Source organism: Pelecanus crispus, chromosome 11 (genome assembly GCF_030463565.1).
Source record: "Pelecanus crispus isolate bPelCri1 chromosome 11, bPelCri1.pri, whole genome shotgun sequence".
Lineage (NCBI taxonomy): Eukaryota > Metazoa > Chordata > Aves > Pelecaniformes > Pelecanidae > Pelecanus > Pelecanus crispus.
In genome coordinates this window covers 10,501,636-10,520,970 of record NC_134653.1, presented here as the reverse complement: position 1 = coordinate 10,520,970, position 19,335 = coordinate 10,501,636, and the positions used below count along the sequence as shown (strand labels likewise).

General features: G+C 42.3%; 1 protein-coding gene across 2 annotated transcripts in view; it reads left to right on the top strand.

Moving 5' to 3' along the window:
* XYLT1 (xylosyltransferase 1) overlaps positions 1-19,335 on the top strand; it is a 215,615-nt gene that overhangs the window by 131,224 nt on the left and 65,056 nt on the right. For both annotated transcript variants that reach the window (XM_075718799.1, XM_075718798.1), the window contains 2 exons: positions 15,598-15,770; positions 16,415-16,617. In XM_075718799.1, coding sequence (XP_075574914.1) covers positions 15,598-15,770; positions 16,415-16,617 — 376 coding nt within the window. The remainder of the gene's footprint in view (positions 1-15,597; positions 15,771-16,414; positions 16,618-19,335) is intronic.

Genomic DNA, 19,335 nt, shown 5'->3' with positions numbered 1-19,335 from the left:
CACTCACTTTACCTAATTAAAATGCATAACTACTTGGACATGTGCCCTGTCTCATAGTACGCTGCACTGTTAAGTTATTCCTAGAGATCCACGCTAATACATCATGCTCACTTCTGCCAGACTCCCTAAATTCAGTGGTGTGGGATAAGCTGCGCACAAGCAGAGCCTCCCTGAAGAGCCTCCTCCTGCTAAAACCTTGCCAGCACATGGGCGGCAGCATTGGAAGGGCAGGATCAGTCCCAGCCGCAGTAAATGGCAAGTGCCTGGTGCCAAATTTAGTGCCTCTGACTGCTAACGTGGAGGTCTGCAGAATGGGAAGACAGACTCTGAGGAGCAGAGCTAAAATAATTTTAGAAATAATATCCATTATTATTTTTGTCTGTAAAAGGTCAGCGTTAATTTTTTTATTTTAAACACTGCACAGATATTCATCTTTTGTGTTATTGAGCAGACTCTTCTACAAGTTACTATTTAAGCAGCTCCTTGACATCCAAGGGCATCAGAGCCTTGTTAAAATCTGAGAGAAATTTATAACTCTGGGTTATAAATTATGGTATTATTCCAAGAATGTATTTCACATAGAAATTCTCCCCAGATGCTTTTAACAGCAGCCAGTAACTTATTTAGTCAATAAAATGACATTTTCTGCACGTTGGGGTTTTTTTTAACAACAAAACTGAAATGTCTAGTGAAGTACAGAAAAAATCACTTTATTTTGCTTTTGTTGAACATTTTCCATTGCCAGCAATTTGATTTTCCTTTGTTTTCCTCTAGTGGTATGTTAATGGGATCTTTTTGTACCATGATGGAGTAACAGAGTGAAAGTCCTTTATTTTAGCAACAAGACTACGCTGTTTCTTTCTATTCTTTTCGCATAAATGTAAGTGTGAATGTACATCCTTGTGAAAAACAATCCAAATAATTTTCATGAGAACATTTAAAAAATCAAGCTCAGTTAATGAGTGGCAATTCGTTCCTTGCTTGTGAAAACATTGTATTAGGAATTGTTTTCCTTATTGGTTCAAAGGGATGAATGTTAAAAGGCCAGCATCCATACCCACCTGCTAAGGCTGCAGTCCACTTACTCTTACAAGTGATGTTTCTAAGTAACTGATATTCAGGTCTGAAATGGGAGGTTAAAATTATGTCTTCAGCTTCTTGTGCTTATTTAATTATATATGTTTATGAGTGAAAGAGATTTTAATATCTAAAATTTCTCTTCTGTGTGGTGAGCTTGCTTTTGAAATTGCTGGGAATGCTCACCCTGACTAATGTGTTAGGGCACACGTGTTTGCTGCTAATGCAGCTTGCAGGATGGGGGTCAGCCTGTTTGAGGGCAGGGTTTGGGTTTAGTTGCAGCAGAGGGTGGAGAGCCAGCTGGAAAGCGGAGAAGGCATTTAGCAGCTGTCTTGTAAATGGATGTTTCACTCGCACAGAACTGATCACAATGAAGCCTGGAATTCAAGATATGATTTTCAAGGCACCCTAATTGGATTAGAGGGATTGTATCAAAGATACGTTGACTATGAAATGTTTAGAGGATTAACGCCCGATGATTTTTCTTCTTAAACTATCTTTACTAATCCCTCTTGATCAGAAGCAGCTTGTGGAAAGCATTCCAGCCAGGAGGGAGAGCCCAGCCCTACCTTTCCTGTCTCCAGGAAGAGAGATGTAGGTTGTAATATGCAGTGCGCAGACCGAAATTCTCCATTTTAATTAGATCCAGAGTACTTACTGTCACTAGTGCTTGTTTTTTCTAAAAATGCTGCTATTTACCTCCTGAACATTTTCCATGTTAATGAACAGTTTTGCAGTGTAAGGGTGGCATGTGCAAGAATTAGCATCCATCTATTTCTTCTGTGTTTTGACCTGTCCGTATATGTTAAAATCTAGCTAAAGTTGTGTGTTGCTGTTTATTATTCAAATGTTATTGTAACTTAGCATACCATATGAGTAATCTTTTGAAGTCTGCCAAAGGAACCACTGTTAATTGCTTACAGTAGAGTGTATTTGCTGTTGGAAGTGTCACAATATAATTATGTTCCATTCCTGTCTCACAAGTAATATACGAAGAGAAGATTGGTCCTCTTTTTCTTCTGTGTTGGGTAAAATTATTCACGCTCATCCTTTAAGTAGTGCACATGGTAGCAAGCTTTCTTGAAGTACAAGAACTGATCATTGATAAAATAGTTCATGTGTCACTATTCAGGTGGACAAATGAGAAGTACTTTATATAGGGAGTGTGAGGTAAACAATGTAAAGTTATGTACTACTTTAGAAATTTAAATTACACGGAATTAGCTCATTTAATGCACACAATACAGAGAAAAGTAAAATGATCGTATAGATTAATGCGAACGTTAAGGGAAGACATGGATCTTTGAAAAGTATTTAGTGCTCTAATTCCTGTCTAATGCTTCCCACTTCTGCTCGTCAAAAGGACTTTGCCACCTGAGGAGCCTTTAAGCAGTGGGTGACAAGCTGGGGAACTTCAAGCAGGGAGGCTGGAAATGTCCTGGTCTTGCTGGGAGTACCAGCTGAGCTGAGCCTTGTGATCTGCAGAGCTGGAAGTGAATCTGCTAGAACCGGAGCTAATGTCCCCGTATCGTGCTGGTTTTGCTGACCAGAGAGTGAGAAATCACAGGTGCTACAGGGGAAAGCCTGCAGAAATGGAATGGCCATTTCTGCAGCTCTCTTTCTTGGGAGGAGATTTACTTTGGGTCATTTGGGAAAATCATTGATTAACAGTATCCTTTGACATAAAGGATATTTGACAATAGTTACGTGTCAGCACATATGCCGAAAAACATATACTCTGAATGCAGAAACTGCATTTGTTTCTGCGGGAAGCTAGTTTTTTAGGTGTGGTGTTTTAGTTCAAATATTTCAATTCCTATTAACCTACCAGTGTATACAGTGTGTGTATACACACACAAGGCATATATATATTTATGGTACATACACATACGTTAATCTGATGTCTCACACATCTTTTATTGCCACAGTGTGAGATTCTTAAAAGCGCTCAGCTATGTCCCAGCCCTGCAGCTTTTGAAATCTATAAAGCTTAACTCAAAGGGATGCGGAGGAAGCAAAGCCTGACAGCTTTGGAGTGAATCTGCCCAGACATGTGCTATTTATATTTTCTCTCTCTTTTGACTGTGTTGTGAAATTCCTGTTAATTTCAGTTGCAGCGCAACTAGTGTCAGCTAAAACATAAGGCTGAACTTTTACATTGTACAACACGTGGACACAAGGCACAGGTATGCAGGTTTATTTTTGCTTTTGCTAGTGTCAGTCTTCATTCTCGGTACCTAACTACACCTTTTCAAACTAGCTGTGTAAAATACCTGTGAAAGTCTTGACTTTTTTTTGTCTGTTTCCAACATTATGTTCGTGATTATCTTGGGCACAGAGTAAAGGCAGACTCTGTCCTTCCAATTCTGCATTCAGAAAATAGGAGACAGATGTAATGGGAATCTCAAAGGAAGGATTACTTTCAAGTTAGCAGACCAGATCCTCATATGGTATAAATTAACTTGGTCCTGGCCTTACACCAACTGATTATAATGATTAACTGTTCATTTCTTAAGAATATCTGGGGAAAAGAGACTTTACACAGGACTTGAAAGATGACAGCATAGTAAAACAGAACGGGAAGACGTTGATCAGGCAGGTAACAGACCTGCTTTCATCTGCCTATTCACTTCTTAGCAGTCTCAGCAGAACATAAATATCTCCTGGTAGGTTATGTGAAGTAGAGGCTTCCTTTAACTATGTAATTGCTTATGTTTTCACTCCGTATTGATTATTTGTGCTGTGAGCATGACAGGAAGAGATGGAGTAAAGGTTATGGATGTGCCAGTCTCCAAACACACTGCAAAACACAGAAACAGGCACTGGATTCAGCAAAGGCTGTTTCAAATGCTAATGTGAGGCATGAGCCTTGATAGACCTCTATTGCTATTATGCTTGTGATTTGTTACGTTGATATTGTTACTGTCTTGTTTAATGTACGCCTTGGTTGCTCTGTAGTAACTGGTTGGCTTGAAGGATGAAACTTGCTGATGATTTGAGGCAGAAGAGAAAGTCTGAACTGAAATAAGGACATTTTCTATGTTTTCTTCTTGTCCTGCACAAGAAATCTAAAGGCTTCTCCAGCAGGGAAGAGAGCAATGTGCTTCAGTGTAGAGAAGAGCCGACTCCAAAGCCCATTGTTGGTTTTGGCATGAACAGGGGTGAGCCAAGTTGGTGTCCAAGCTGGGATGTAATCCATCTTCAGCGAGAGGGCTGGCATCCTCTGATGTGTTAATTCAGGCCACCTAAATCAGTACCTAGATGGGAGGACTCTAAAGAGGGCTGTGTCTTGTAAAGTACAGTTGGGGTTTAACCTCGCAGGCAGCTAAACACCACGCAGCCATTCGCTCACTCCCCCCCTCCCCAGTGGGATGGGGGAGAGAATTGGGGGAAAAAAAAAAAAAAGTAAAATTTGTGGGTTGAGATAAAGACAGTTTAACAGGACAGAAAAGGAAGGGAATAATAATAATAATAATAATTAAAAAAAAAACCCCAAACCAAGTGATGCACAATGCAATTGCTCACCGCCTGCCAACCGATACCCAGCCAGTCCCCAAGCACCTGTTGCTGCTCCCCAGCCAACCGCCCCCAGTTCTATACTGAGCATGACATCACATGGTATGGAATAGCCCTTTGGGCAGTTTGGGTCAGCTGGCCTGGCTGTGCCCCCTCCCAGCTTCTTGGGCACCTGGCAGAGCATGGGAAGCTGAAAAGTCCTTGACTAGCATAAGCACTCCTTAGCAACAACTAAAACATCAGTGTGTTATCAACATTCTTCTCCTACTAAATCCAAAATACAGCAGTATGCCTGCTACTAGGAAGAAAATGAACTCTACCCCAGCCGAAACCAGGACAAGTTAATTGTCTACTTTAGGTGCCCTTAGGGCAAACTGCAGGACCTGGGAGCACCTCTGGGCTTCCTCTGGGCTGCCATCACCCATGTCCCCAGGCAACAGCTGTACTGTACCAGGAGGAGACTAATGTACATATAGTCTACCGCTATTGCCTGAGAGAAACCTGAGTCTATCAGCAGAAAGGAGCCTTGTAAAGGAGCCTTGTTGCCACTCTGGCCAATTCTGCCTCTATTGTGATCACTTGAACAGCCTCTGGAGAGTCCTTCTGTCTCCACAGACTGTTTGGAGGGGCTGATGTGTTAAATCAGGCACCTAAATTATGTTGCTGCATTTGGGCGGTGTGAATCTCACCACTGTCACTGATCAGAGGGGCAGGGGACTGCAGGCAGCTCGATCGCCAGCATCCCTGGCAGGTTCTCTCCAGGAAGGATGTGCTGGTGGCCGGTGGCCCATAGCATGCACCAGCTAAACAAACTGCCCGGAGGAACCGGGTACCTCCCAACGCTGCGGTGCTGTTTTTGTAGAAGCCAGAGTGCTGTTGATGTGGCTGTAGGCGCGTCCGGAAAATGCAAATAGTGGATGAGGTTTTATAAATGCTTCAGCTTGGGTTTGTGTCATCAGTTTTCTTGGGAGTGGTGGGATGACTTATCTTGTCTGGCAGATTCCTGTTCTCATCAGTTTTGGACTGTTGAAAGCAGCATCATTAGCAACAATCAGTGGTGGGTAGGATATCTAAACACATGCCTCATCTCTACCCTTTCACTACTTTTTCTCCCCTCCTAAAGAGCACAAAGTTTCCCTGACAGTAGGAACTCTGCTGGGTGGGAGTCAGCTCTTGGGCCACAAGACCTGAATGAAGTGTCTGGCCCTGCAGTGAGCTCGCTGGGAGAGGAGGGTGGCTCCGCACATCAAGAAAACCTTCACACCTTATGTGTTAACCATAAAAGGCAGGACTGCTTTTTTTTTTTCTTTTGCCTTGAGTCTATTGTCACAGAACTGGTGCATTCAGGAATTACTCCTGGTTTCAGTGATTATCTGGTTGGTCTCCACAACTTTTGACTCTGAGCTGCGTGTCCCACTCTGAATGGGCTGCTGGTTAGTCCCGAGAGCCAAGCTGGAAAAATCTCTCCTTTATTAGAGCGTTTTCTTAGGGCTGTAATGGTACAGGTACCTGTAAATAGTGGTCTTTCTCTTTTTTGTGGTTTCCAAGAGTGTTACCTCCCAAATGTTAAGTTGAACTAGGGTATAAGGTGCAAGAGGAGTGAATAGTCTTTGCATGGAATATTTGTGTTTGCTGTTGGATCTGCTTTATATTACCTCTCTAAAGTCCAGTATTGTCACTGAATGTAGTAAAAATAACCTAATGCTCACTTAGAAGGCATTTTGTATTCATCCTAGTAACACTGATCACGATGCACTAATTGGCTGTTAATTGATATGATAAATATTATTAGGAAATTCATTCTAATTTAACATTAATTAATCTACTGTTGCTTTTGAGTGTTATTTATTTATTCATGAGAGTCAGTGGGAAAAGGGAGAAAATGCTTGGCTAACACACTCCAGCAAAACTACAAATAATTGAGATTTGTCTCCCAGGAATGCTACCATTTTCATAATTAGAGTAGTCAGAAAAGCAAGCTTGTTACTGAGATTATTGGCCTGCCTAGATAAGTATGGTAGTAAATTAAGTTTAGTGTGTGTTGCAAGTGCAGTATAGCAGTATCTGATAATTAGCTGGTCATTTGCAAATCATAAAAATGGTTTCAGTAACTGCTCGAGACTGACTGCAAGACAGAACAAAGTTTTTGTTTGAAATATGGCAGGCTGCTTCAAACCAAATGCTCCCTGGTTTTGTTTGAAATTTAGTGGATATAAATGTGCTGTCGCAGCACATGCACATGCACGCAGACACATAACCTGAAGTTCTGTACTGAGATTGATTTTGAACAGTCCTGTGTTATCCCAACTGCTTTCATGGATTTTGCGATACCAAAGATTTCTGTCTTTGTTCTCAAGGTTCTTGTATTTCTTCATTTACAATGAATCCTTCAAATCACGTGAAAACCATCCACAAAGTTTTCTGGTGCAGGGTGTCTTTCTGGATTTGCTTAACAGATGATACCTGCCCCAATGGGTTCTTGAGTGACTCTTGGAAGTGGTGCACGCAGCACAAATGTTAAGTATCTGTTACAGAAGGATGACAAAGCTGGGATGGAAATGTTTTCTTTCAAATTCCAAAACAGAAAATTATCTTCCCCCCTCCCCCTCCCCCCTTGGGAAAAGAGAAACAGTTCATCTTCTTGTGATCCAGCTGTGAATATGAAACAGTTCTACATGTGTCCTCTGTCTTCCTACCATCCTTCTTTCGTGCACTTTATTTTTCCGTTCATAGACAAGGTAGAAATCTCTCCAGCACAGGAGGTGCAGTAGAACTCAACCTAAATCTGTAATGACAGTGAGTTTCCCTTTTTATATGAAGTTCTGCAGGGATGCAGAACTGCTTATCAGTTCACAAACTCACTGTAGAGAAATTTCCAGTGATCTCCTGAAGGGAATTGTCCAGCTATAAGGCAGAGGCTCTTCTCCTCTGAGTGCCCTAAGTTTATACTGTCACCCTCTGAAATGATGAAGGCACACTCAAAATGCCCATAGCAGCAGCCCCTTTGTTCCAAGCCAAGGCTTCTGCTCAGCATGGAAAGAACATTACTGAAATCTGTCTCTTTAATGTTAAATGGACTAGTCATTGAGCGCTTGTAAATTATGTCTTGCTCCTTCCCGCCTACCTTGCATTGATTTTTGCTTATGGGTTACTTGATCATCTGAACTTACAGAGGATCATAAATTACTTCTGTAATTCATGGTAGAGTCTGAGAATGAAAAATACTAGAGTGGGGTTGTTGAGATAAAACATTACTGAAAAAAATTGAATATCCACTTTTCAATAGCAGCATGATTTCTGAAATTTTATCCAAAGTGCTCAACGCTAACTCACAGATAAAATTATGGGTAACAGCAATTTTAAGGAAATATACGGAACATAACTAGCAACATTTCATGCTCTAAACCATAACCATCCTCCTCAAATCTGTGTGCCCTGGGGGCAGTTGCACAGAAGATATTCTCAGCTGATTTCACCCCTCCTACTTTGCTGAGCAAGTTAAAACCCACACGCATGTGACCGGTCATGTTAATTATCTTCATCAGGAGCTTGGTTTGTTTTGCTAGAGGTGCAACGCAGTCCCTCTTTGACCTGGGAGGTGGATGTGCTTGGTTCACCTGGTGCGCAAAGGTGCTGATTCCCGAGGATGCTGAACACGATCAGCTCATGCTGCTTCTTAGAGGCACAGGAAAACAGGCAATGGCCTTGCCGCAAGCAGGACGTGTCTGTGATACACAGAGCTCTGTGTGGCCGGTTCGGTGTCAGTGTGCATATTCACCAAAATTGCACATGCTGCTCAGTCCACTTTTTGGTGAATACCCTTATTTACCAGAGGGGTCTTCTACACTGTGAATAGACCAGTGGGCATTTCACATATAAATAGTAATAATAATTTAAAAAAAAAAAAAAAAAAGGCCACCATGGAGACAAATTAATAATTTCCTAGACTGGAGGTGAAAATTAGCATCCCAAAGTTGGGATTAATTTTGCTAAAGATAGTTTTCTGGGTTCTGGCATAGGAAAAATTGCTTTTTCATCTAAGTATGATTAACACACGTTGTGCTTCAGGAGTTACCTTGCCTGTGCAAGATGTCTTCGCTGGAGTGTACTGCGGGAAGACACAACATTCCCTCTCGAGCATGATGGCAAATGAGGCACTTGCTGTAATGGAACATTGGGCCTTAACTCCAGCAAGAGTTCTGGATAAGTGCAGGTGAACGTTGCTATTACCAAGCCCTTAGACAAAGACTTCTCATCAGGTCCTGATGGCTCACTGGTAAATTGCTCAGTGAAGTTTGTTGTTGTTTTTATATAACTCCAACTACTTCTGTTATTAGGTCTGTTACAAAAATAGGGTTTTCTAAATGAAGGAATGTGGTTTGTTCTGTTTTGGGGTTTTTTTTTCAGTCTTGTCGCCATTTGAACAAGGCAAAACTGGTTTTGCTCTAACCAAAATGGAAAACATTTTCAGATGAAAGCCAAGTCTGGAAATTTTCAACCTGCTGTGTTGTTATGAGTTGTGAGCAATTGAAAAGAAGGAGTTTATAGTGGAAATCTGAGTTCAGCAACTATCACTCAACTGGCTGTTGCAGAAATGGTCCTGCTGAAGGGAATGGGGCTGCGCCTGTGAGTTTAAGTAGGGACTGCAGAGCTCTGCCTCTTCAGAGTGATTATGGCTAGTACTCCTGCTGTGATGACAGGGCTTCTGATTGCATTTATGGATGTAATAGCAGTAAATAGTGTGCTGAACTACACAGCAATAACTCTTCTGATGTCTTCTATCCATTGATTCATGCTATCAAGGCAGAGTACACACACGCAGCTGTGTTCAGAGGAAGTCAGCAGCATCCAGGTATCTCTGCACAAGAGGTATTCTGTTGAATGGCCAGGACGATACCAAGCTGAGAATAGAAGTTAATGGATTGATTTACAAAAAATAATACAGCTCACAAAATTCATTAAAAGATTGCTTCATGCTGCTAGAAAAGTCTGATGATATCATTAATTAGCAATAGAAGTAAAAGATTAGCAGGTTGGCTCTGAGTTGTACAGGATTGAGCATAATGTCGCACCGCAACAAATATGAAAATGATTGCACTGTTTATTATTCTGGCATTTAGTAATACTGCAATAGTTGAAGATTAAACTCTTAATTACGGGCATTTATTTCTCTGGGCTCTAGAAAATGCAAGTTGAAATTGCACTAGAGCTGAGATTCTCCTGTTACCTGCAAAAACAGTTATGGGTTTTCCTGCTAACATACGTTGATATCAGTCCTGTCATGGTTTGAGCAGGAATCCGGAAGGGCAACTTCCGCTTTTCTCGGTAAGTTTGTGAAAGATATTTGGTCACAGAGCAAAATGACACGTTTTGTTTTCAGTGTAGGATAGCAAAATAAATACGCGTTGATACAAGGGCTAGAAAACATTTGTTATGGGCTGGGTGAGCACTGCCAGTTCTGTTGCGGTCCCATGTGGCATCTTCTCTGAAGCAAGGCAGCATGAGAAGTCACCCTTCTATCCACTGTTTCCATTGCATAATGAAACGGCAAACTTTGAGGAAGTTTAAGACAAGTCCTGCTGCTTCCAGGCCAGAGCTACTGTTTCACCTGTGCCAGATGGCCATAAAGAGGACACTGCATTCACCCTCCCCACTCACTGATATGTGCAAAGCTATTTCTGAGTCTAGAGCTGTGCTCCCAAGATGTAACCGTAACATAATATTCTTCACGGTTTTTGTTTTATATTGTGGGCTTTTTATTACATTTTATAAAACACTGATCTGCCTAAGTTACCCTAGAAAAAGGGAATTCCCTAAACATGTAGGAAAGTTCACTTGAGAGGCAATGCCCACACTCAGAGAAGCTTTCTAGGTGAGATGGGGTGCAGCTCCAGTCCCACTGAGACTGCCCCAAGCAACTGGTGCAGGAAGAGAAGACGGGAGTTCTCCTGTGTTGGCTTGACTCATTTTTCTTGGAAAGGCAGATGATGGCACATGGAGAGGTGACAAGTGTTAGTGAAGGCTGAGCATAGGGAGTGCTGCAGAGGAAGGAAGCTGCCTGTGACTCCTCTGCCTGGTAGGCGAGGAGAAAAGTGAACAGAGGCGAAAATATTGTCAAGGGCTGTTTGCAGCCAGGGAGAGAAAGGTGATCTTGGCAACTGCTTTTTGTTGGACTGAAGTGACTGAGGGCGGAGGCCACTTGAATTAGCACCCTGAGTGAGCTTTAGTGCATGGGGCAGATGGCAATGTAGTGATGGCACTGAAGTAGCTACCAAATGCAAGTACTACCTTAAAATCCTTTTAGATTTTTATCACTGCTGAATGGTATGATGTTAAGTGAAATCATCTGGTGCATCTTCAGCGTCTTCTGTCCTTACACCCAGAAGGGGATGCGCTCCTACATGAGGCAGGTCATAAATATGCAGGCATTAACATGATGTGCAAGACTTCGGCATACACGGGTTTTATAGAAATCCGGTGGCTATTCAGATCTTGACATGGTTCATACAGCTCTGAAGTCCTACTGTATTTTTTAGGAAGCAGATACTCGATTGAATGTTTCCTGCCAATTTAATCTTATTTGCAAACCAGGCTGGTTCTTTTATCGGTGGAGTAGTCTGCAAAATAGAGGATGCTATTCAGCCACAGGCTAAAATCAGGGAAGTAACAGTACAGAGCAGAATTAGCAGATATTCTGACAGATGGAAAAAATACAGCATTCTTACCTTCATGAAATTCCAGGCAGCCAAGAATAGGATTAGATTAAAGAAGCCGTAATAGTATGCAGGTGGAAAATGGGACTATAAAAACCTAAACCTAAAAGAGAAGGAAGGAAGGAGCATGTGGAAAAAGAGGTTAGAGTAGGTAGGAAAATAGCAGAGAGGAAAATAAGTCACTACAGGAATTTATTAGAGAAACTCGATGAAGGGAGGTGGCATTTCAGGTGAAAATTCGGGAGGATTTTGTTCTCAGTAATCGCTAGGTAAATGATAGTGTGGGTATTGAAAGCAAGTTAGTTTAAAATAAAAGACCCACAATATGGCTATTTTAAATGCTCCTCACCTTCTACGTATCATTGCAGAAAGCCACTAATTTCAGAAGAGAGGTATCCAAAAATGTAATGAAAACCACTAAAAATATTTAAGTCCATCAATGGGACATCATCAGCTTGAAATCAAAGCAGTTTAAAAGAAAAATGGGTTCATTTAGAAATCACAATTGCCCTTCATTCCCCTGTCAGCTCTCCTTGTAAGCACATATTCTTTCTTTCACAGTCCCTTTCTGTCCCTGTCGCTGTGCAAAAGCCTTAAATACATGCACTGGGAAGCTCATCAGCTATGCAGGTGTGGTGGGTTGACCTTGGCTGGACACCAGGTGCCCACCAAAGCTGCTCTATCACTCCCCTCCTCAGCTGGACAGGGGAGAGAAAACATAATGAAAAGCTCGTGGGTCAAGATAAGGACAGGGAGATCACTCAGCAATTACCATCACAGGCAAAACAGACTCGACGTGGGGATATTACTTTAATTTCTTGCCAATCAAATCGGACTAGAATAACGAGAAAATAAAAGCTTAAGTCTTAAAATACCTTCCCAACCCCTCCCTTCTTCCCAGTCTCAACTTTACTCCTGATTTCTCTACCTCCTCCCCCCGAGCGGCACAGGGAGATGGGGAATGGGGGTTGTGGTCAGTTCATCGCACATCTCTGCTGCTCCTTCCTCCTCAGGGGGAGGACTCCTCATACTCTTCCCCTGCTCCAGCATGGGGTCCCTCCCACAGAAGACAGTCCTTCACAAACTTCTCCAACGTGAGTCCTTCCCACGGGCTGCAGTTCTTCATGAACTGCTCCAGCTTGGGTCCCTCCCACGGGGTGCAGCCCTTCAGGAGCAGACTGCTCCAGTGTGGGTCCCCCGTGGGGTCACAAGTCCTGCCAGCAAACCTGCTCCAGCCTGGGCTCCTCTCGGGTCCACAGGTCCTGCCAGGAGCCTGCTCTGGCGTGGGGTCCTCCCCGGGCTGCAGGTGGAGATCTGCTCCACCACGGACCTCCATGGGCTGCAGGGGCACAGCTGCCTCACCATGGGCTGCACCACGGGCTGCAGGGGAATCTGTGCTCTGGTGCCTGGAGCACCTCCTCCTCCTCCTTCTTCACTGACCTTGGTGTCTGCAGGGCTGTGCCTCTCACATAGTCTTACTCCTCTCTCCAACTGCAGTTGTGCAGGGTTTGGGGTTTTTTTTCCCTTCTTAAATATGTTATCCCAGAGGCACTACCACTGTCACTGATGGGCTCGGCCTTGGCCAGTGGCGGGTCTGTCTTGGAGGCGGCTGGCATTGGCTCTGTTGGACATAGGGGAAGCTTCTAGCAGATTCTCACAGGAGCTACCTGTGTGGCCCCCCCCTGCTCCCAAAACCTTGCCATGCAAACTCAATAACAGCGGGAGAAACAGTAGAACTGAGTGTCGGCAAATGGCCATAATAAACAAACTGAAAATTATAGAAGAAATTAAATTTAAGCTTTTTTCTGATCTGTTAGTGCTGTTCATCTGAGTCTTCTTGAATTAGTGGTGGAGGGGTTTTTTTTAAAGAAATACCATTTAAGTTGTTGGTATCCCATTTAAAGTTAAGAGCCACTCATGGGGCTAGAAATTTCCTGATAGGCAGTCTGAATGAAACTGGGGGCAATAAAGTTGCATTGATTCATGATCAATACTACTGCAGATTGTTCCTTGAAGGGCTGCAGAGAGGTACGGGTCTTTTACACGGGGTGGTGAGCCTCTGGGTCTTTGTAGGGTCTTTAGCGTTCAGTATCTGTGTATATTCCTGGGTAGGCACATAGCTGCCTTTTAGCCCTTCATATAGTCCAGCAAAGAGCCTTATTCCTGAGACCGGGTACATCTCTTACATGTACAACTTTCCTGGACCTCCAGGGTGGAAGGAACAGATTCTGACTTAAAGCAAGTGTGCTAGGGAAGCACTGCTGAGGAGGAGAGACTTGAAGGGAGCGTTATGGGAGATGTTGAAACCATCCCTTTCTGGGATGTGCTGATCCCATTGCAGCAGGATCTCTCTCTCGTGGTTGTCTAAAAGGAGTGTTTCAATTACCCAAGGGCATTTCAGTACAATTAAGGGGACCGAATTGTTTAGGTAAGCTGAAACAGTGCTCTGCAAACTTTCAATTGGTCTGTTTCTTCCGAGTTCATGCTATTCCCTTTAATAAGGAGAAGATGCAACAGGAAGGATTAGGCAAAGGCCTTTTTTCTATGTCCAACTTTTGTTTTGTAATTAATACATTTAGAAAAAGAAAGCTTTTGGTATGGTTTACTTTTAATAACATATGTTTCCAGTTTCCAAAACCTGGGATAAAGTGTCTTTCCCTCTTGCTTGCTCTCTCTTCACACTTGGCCAATGTCATCTTTCTTGTTTCTTGTATCAAATCAAACAGACATGAGCATGGTTTTTTTAATAACTGTAGGAGATGTTTTGGAAGGCACAGTGGACTTAGTGGTTGTACTCATGCTGTCTGATAACTGTGCCCAGGTGCAGCCTCAAGTTTGTCCTGCAGCCTGTTGTGTCCCCGCTGTCTGCAAAAGGAGTTTTGAGATGGTGGGTACATGGAGGTGGGAGGAGAATGGGGGCATCCCAAAAGGCACTAGTGCAGAAACTGGGTATGACTTATCCAGATACACTCCTCGCACATGATTGCAGCTGCTGCTTTTAGCTAGTTCAGCTCATGCATGGCCATTTCCAAACCTTTACTTGTAGTGGGAAGTGAACGTTTGAGTCCTGCCCATCTTCACATGCTTTTCCAATAATTAAATACATATTTTCAGTATAATCAAAAGCTCAGACTTTTCAAGATCATCAAATGAATTTACCTTTTAGAGGAAATAAACCAAAGTAACAACTCGGATCTTAGGACTTTGAAAAATTGTACCTTTGGGGTAGGGCAGTATGACTAAGTAACTTTTGAGACAGTGATATTGCCTTTCATTTAAAAAAGAAAAAAGTTAAAATATGCAAGAGGAAAATTGGGGCAGGAGGGTTTTTTTGAGCTTTGAGACACTTTCATTCCTTGTTCTGCTTATATTCAAAATTTCAGGTTCCTTCTAAATCATCTTTGTTGAGAAAGGTCCTTACGAAGTTGGAGCACTCAAGAGGTTGTTTAACTGAAGAATGAATGTCAGATTTTGGATAAAATTGTATTTTTCTTACATTGTGCTCAGGTTTTTGAGTTGAAGAGCTGTTACACAAAACAAAGCACTTCAAATTCCTGAATAAAAATGGCCCTCCAGTTCTTCAGTTAATCAGTACATCCTGTCTTAACCATACACAGTGGTGCTTGCTTTAGAAAATGGAGACCAGAAATTCCTCCATTAAAATAAAAATTAACATAAATTTTAAATAGGATTGTAAGAGTCCCTCTCCTAAATGAAGAAGTAGGAGAGGGGCAGGTTGCCATTTAAATGTTCCAGGATACATCTGCTGTTACAAATAAATGCTATCAGTCAAGATAATCCTCAGCAGCTGTTAAGTAGCAGAGCTGTGCTGATCACGGGAATGAACATCTTTTGATAAATGGGGGATTTCATTTCTGGGGGAGCAGGGGTGAAGTTGGCCTTGGCATTTTTTGAATACTTTGAACAGTGCTTGGAAACTTTGAGGTGATTCCTTTGAAGATGCAAATGTGCCTACCCAGGTACAGCTTGGTTCAACTCATAAACATTTGGGTACTTATCTGTGTTCATGCAGCCTTGTCCAGGTAGAGGCACGCAGGCAGGGCTGTGTGGGGAAGGCTGGTATGGCTGCTGCCCATGGGGTGATGACCCTGTACAGTGGTGGAGGAGAGGGGTACGATCTCGATGGCACACAGGCTGGCACCCCTTCTGAGTTCTCGCTTCTCCTTAGAAACTGCTTCTGAAGAAAGAGCCGAGGTGAAATGTGTACTGCTTTCTGCACCCCTGCCCTGTAGATACTCTCAGAGATGTCCTGTGTTTTGTTTTCAAACAGGAAAAGCCAACAACAATGTACAGTGGGATGAGGACTCCGTAGAATACATGCCAGCCAACCCAGTCAGGATCGCATTTGTCTTGGTTGTTCATGGCAGAGCTTCTCGGCAGCTCCAACGCATGTTTAAGGCTATTTACCATAAAGACCATTTTTATTACATTCATGTTGACAAGGTAATATATCACTGGTTATAAATTGCCTGTCTCGCCATCTGTCAGTCTACCCATCTTAGTCACCTTCTTCATCTTCTCTACCTTTGCTGCACAGAGTGTATGTCACTTTTTGTCTTTCCATCTGTAATATGTTTGGAGCCCTTTTTTTTTTTTTTTTAATTTTTTCTTTCTCATTGTCTTCTCTATGTAACAGCCTTCATTTCTCCTTATATGTCTATGAGCATCTATTCATGTCTGTCTGTTGTACATTAAGTGAACAGTAATTGCTAAGTTGATGCACACTGACAGTGGTGGCCCACTGGATGGAGAGCTGACCTGAGGTGCCTTGGGCAAGTTACTTTACTTCACACTGTAAAAGGGAGGTAGTAACAGTCACCTCCTTTAGCAAAGCCCTTCAGGATCTACTGATGACAAATGATAAATAAGAGCTAGTTACACTGATTAGTGGTTACTGAAGCTGTAATAAAAAGAATTAAACATTTCCAAATTAGCATTTAGCAAAAGAAGGTGTGCGCCATAGTAAGTGAGGGCAAAGCAATGGCAACGCTCAGAGAGTCAAGAAGTAGAGTTGGTGGTTAGTGAATACAGGGAGGGACAATTTTGGACAGAGTAACTTGAATGTATTACTTTTTTCTCCTGTAAAGCGATCCAATTACTTGCACCGGCAAGTGCTCCAGTTTGCCAACCAGTACCCAAATGTGAGAGTCACTTCTTGGAGAATGGCAACTATCTGGGGAGGAGCAAGTCTTCTGTCCACCTACCTGCAGGCCATGAGGGACTTAATGGAGATGAATGACTGGCCATGGGATTTCTTCATTAACCTCAGTGCTGCTGACTACCCAATCAGGTACAATGAGTATTTTAAGAACGTACATGTTTGTTCCTAAAGGAAATATGTCTTGTTGGATATAAGAGATGACATGTCCATGCTGTGCTGCAAGAAGGAGAGGTCAGAGGGGCAGTTTCTTCTTACAGCAGAAGAGTCCTCCTGGTGAGGCTGGTGTCTGACAGCCACACTTTAGCCAAGGAGACAATCACCGTACTGTACCCTGTGTGTTTGCTGCTTACCTAGAAGGGACTGTGGCTGTGAGCAGGCTAGCAGCACTGGTTCTTCACTTTTCCTGAGGAAGCAGGGGCTGCTCTATTTGGTCGTTATTTCCAGCAAGGGGCACCTGCAAGAGAGGGTGAGTAAAGTAGCAGGAAGTACTGGAGCTCAGCAAACAAACCTCAGGCATGGAGAGATTCTTCCCTCCCAGGTCTCTGATCAACAGTTTGATTTGATGTCTCAGAAAGTGTTGAAGATACAAATATAGATTCAGTGAAGCTAATGTTCTCTTCTTCCTTTTTTTTTTTTGTACTTTTTCTGTGGAGGATAATGATAGTAGAAATGACAAATAAGTTGCTCGGAGTCAGTTATATCTTCAGCACCAACCATTGCCTGAATATCTTTATTCAGATGGCATCAGGCAAAGAATTTCACATACCACCACATGACAAGGCTCGTGATTTTAAGTGAAACTATATTCTTTCTGGATTTATATAACCCAGGCCCCACAGCTGCATTCCATAAGGTTTACTACATTGTGCAAAAGTAGACAGTCCATAAAAAAACCAACCAACCAAAAAAAAACCAAACCACCAAACCATTCAAAAAATCCCCCAAAAGACCCAACGCCCCAAAAAAACAAGTGTCCTTAAACTGTTGGGTTTAGACTATAAGAATTATCAGGAAGAGGGAAAGAGGAAATTCTTGTGACTTCTGTTTCCCTGTATGTTGAAATGAATTGATGAAAGGGGAAGTAACTTTCTTGAACAATTTTCTGATGAGTGATGACATAACATACTTTTAATACTCATAGAAAAGAAACATATTAGATGCTTTCACTGCCTTTCGCTGATTAGTTTTCTGCAAGATCTCTCTCAAAGTGTGGGTCCCTTCCTGAAGCTGCTACTCAGACAGAAGTCCCCACTGAAGAGAAAAATGAAAAAAACCATGAGTGTATGCCTTAGGAAGAATTTTGTGAGAACTGACAAAAGGCTTTATTGCTGGTGCCCATTTCTGAGCACTGTTAGTGAAATGCAACACGTTTTGGGGAGAAAAACTGGGGAAGAGCACAAGAGTCTCAGAGATGGCATTGATATTGGAGCATGGGGATTTGAATTAAGAAATCACAATATTTCATGTTGCATCCAATTTAAATGCTTTTGTGTCCAACAGGAAGAGACCTAACAATTTTGACATATTATCCTTGCTTGTAAGGGAGAGTATGTAGTTCCCTGTGTATCTCTTGTGTTTTGGGAAAAGCTAGCTTGTTATTCCCTATCGTTCACTTTCCTAGTGAGGAATGCTGCACTGATGATAAAAAGTAGACTAATGCAAGACCGTAAAGGAAGAGGTAGGTGATGGCACTTTGAATCAAGTAAGATAAATTGTAGGAGAATAATTGCTGAAGGTCTAGTATAATTATAACTAGTTCCAGCAGATGTATCCAGTTATCTTTCTGTGGTGTTGACTCTACCCTAAATATCGTGTAATGCTCAGGCCATGACCTGTGGTGGTCTCAACTGCTCTTAGTTCGTTGTGGAACGAGTTAAACCACAAGGCCAAATGGGATCAGTCACTTATAGACATGGCCATAAACAATGACAGGATTTTTTGAGTAAACTGTAGTCAGTTTGGTGTTAATGGATTCTTTGTAATAATGCCGTGGTGTCTTGCAGTCATTCAAACTCTAAACAAGTGCCATTCAGCTGGAAAAATTCCGGGAGCTTGTTTCTTCATGGGGGAAATTCTTGAAGGTCGTGCTTCTCCGTTGCAGTGGCTCTCAGAGCTGCATGGTGGGCTCTCAGCAGACGGGCAGGTGTCTGAATTGCTGGCTTCCCTTTCTGTCAAAGTATTGTGTTACCAGAACTGATGGAAATGTGCTTCCTCTCCACACCATGCACTTCAAAAAGTAAAAAGCCATTTTCAGTGCTACAACTTTAATGACAGTAACTTACAGGTACTGTTAAATTTTTTTGAATATGGAATATTACAGCTATAAACCCTGGAAAATGTTATCTCATCAAATATACATGAGTCCATTTCATTTTCATAGTGGACATGCTATAAATTAATATTCTTTATAATTTTTAGGAAAGTATTACCGCTCTGCATACCCCATAGAGAGATGATTGTTTTTCCAGGAAATAGTAAATAGGATGTTTGAGAGGTTTTCTTCCTTTTTCAGACCTCATGCCATGATTTGTCAGATAATGGGCTAGGGGCAGTTCACACTTCTCTCACTGGTTAGTCATATTGCCGTGGTTTTTGGTAGGTTTCCCTGCATAAGAACATAGGAATTTGGTGGATTAATAGTTTTTATCCAGAGCTGCTTCACAATAAGCTTTCGCTTCCCATCTGCCATTCCATCTGTAACACCAAAACCTTTACTACTTCTCTTCTGATAATAAAACTGGAACTGGGGTTGTTTAGTCTGGAGAAGAGGAGGCTGAAGGGAGACCTTATTGCTCTCTACAACTCTCTGAAAGGAGGTTGTAGCAAGGTGGGTGTTGGTCTCTTCTC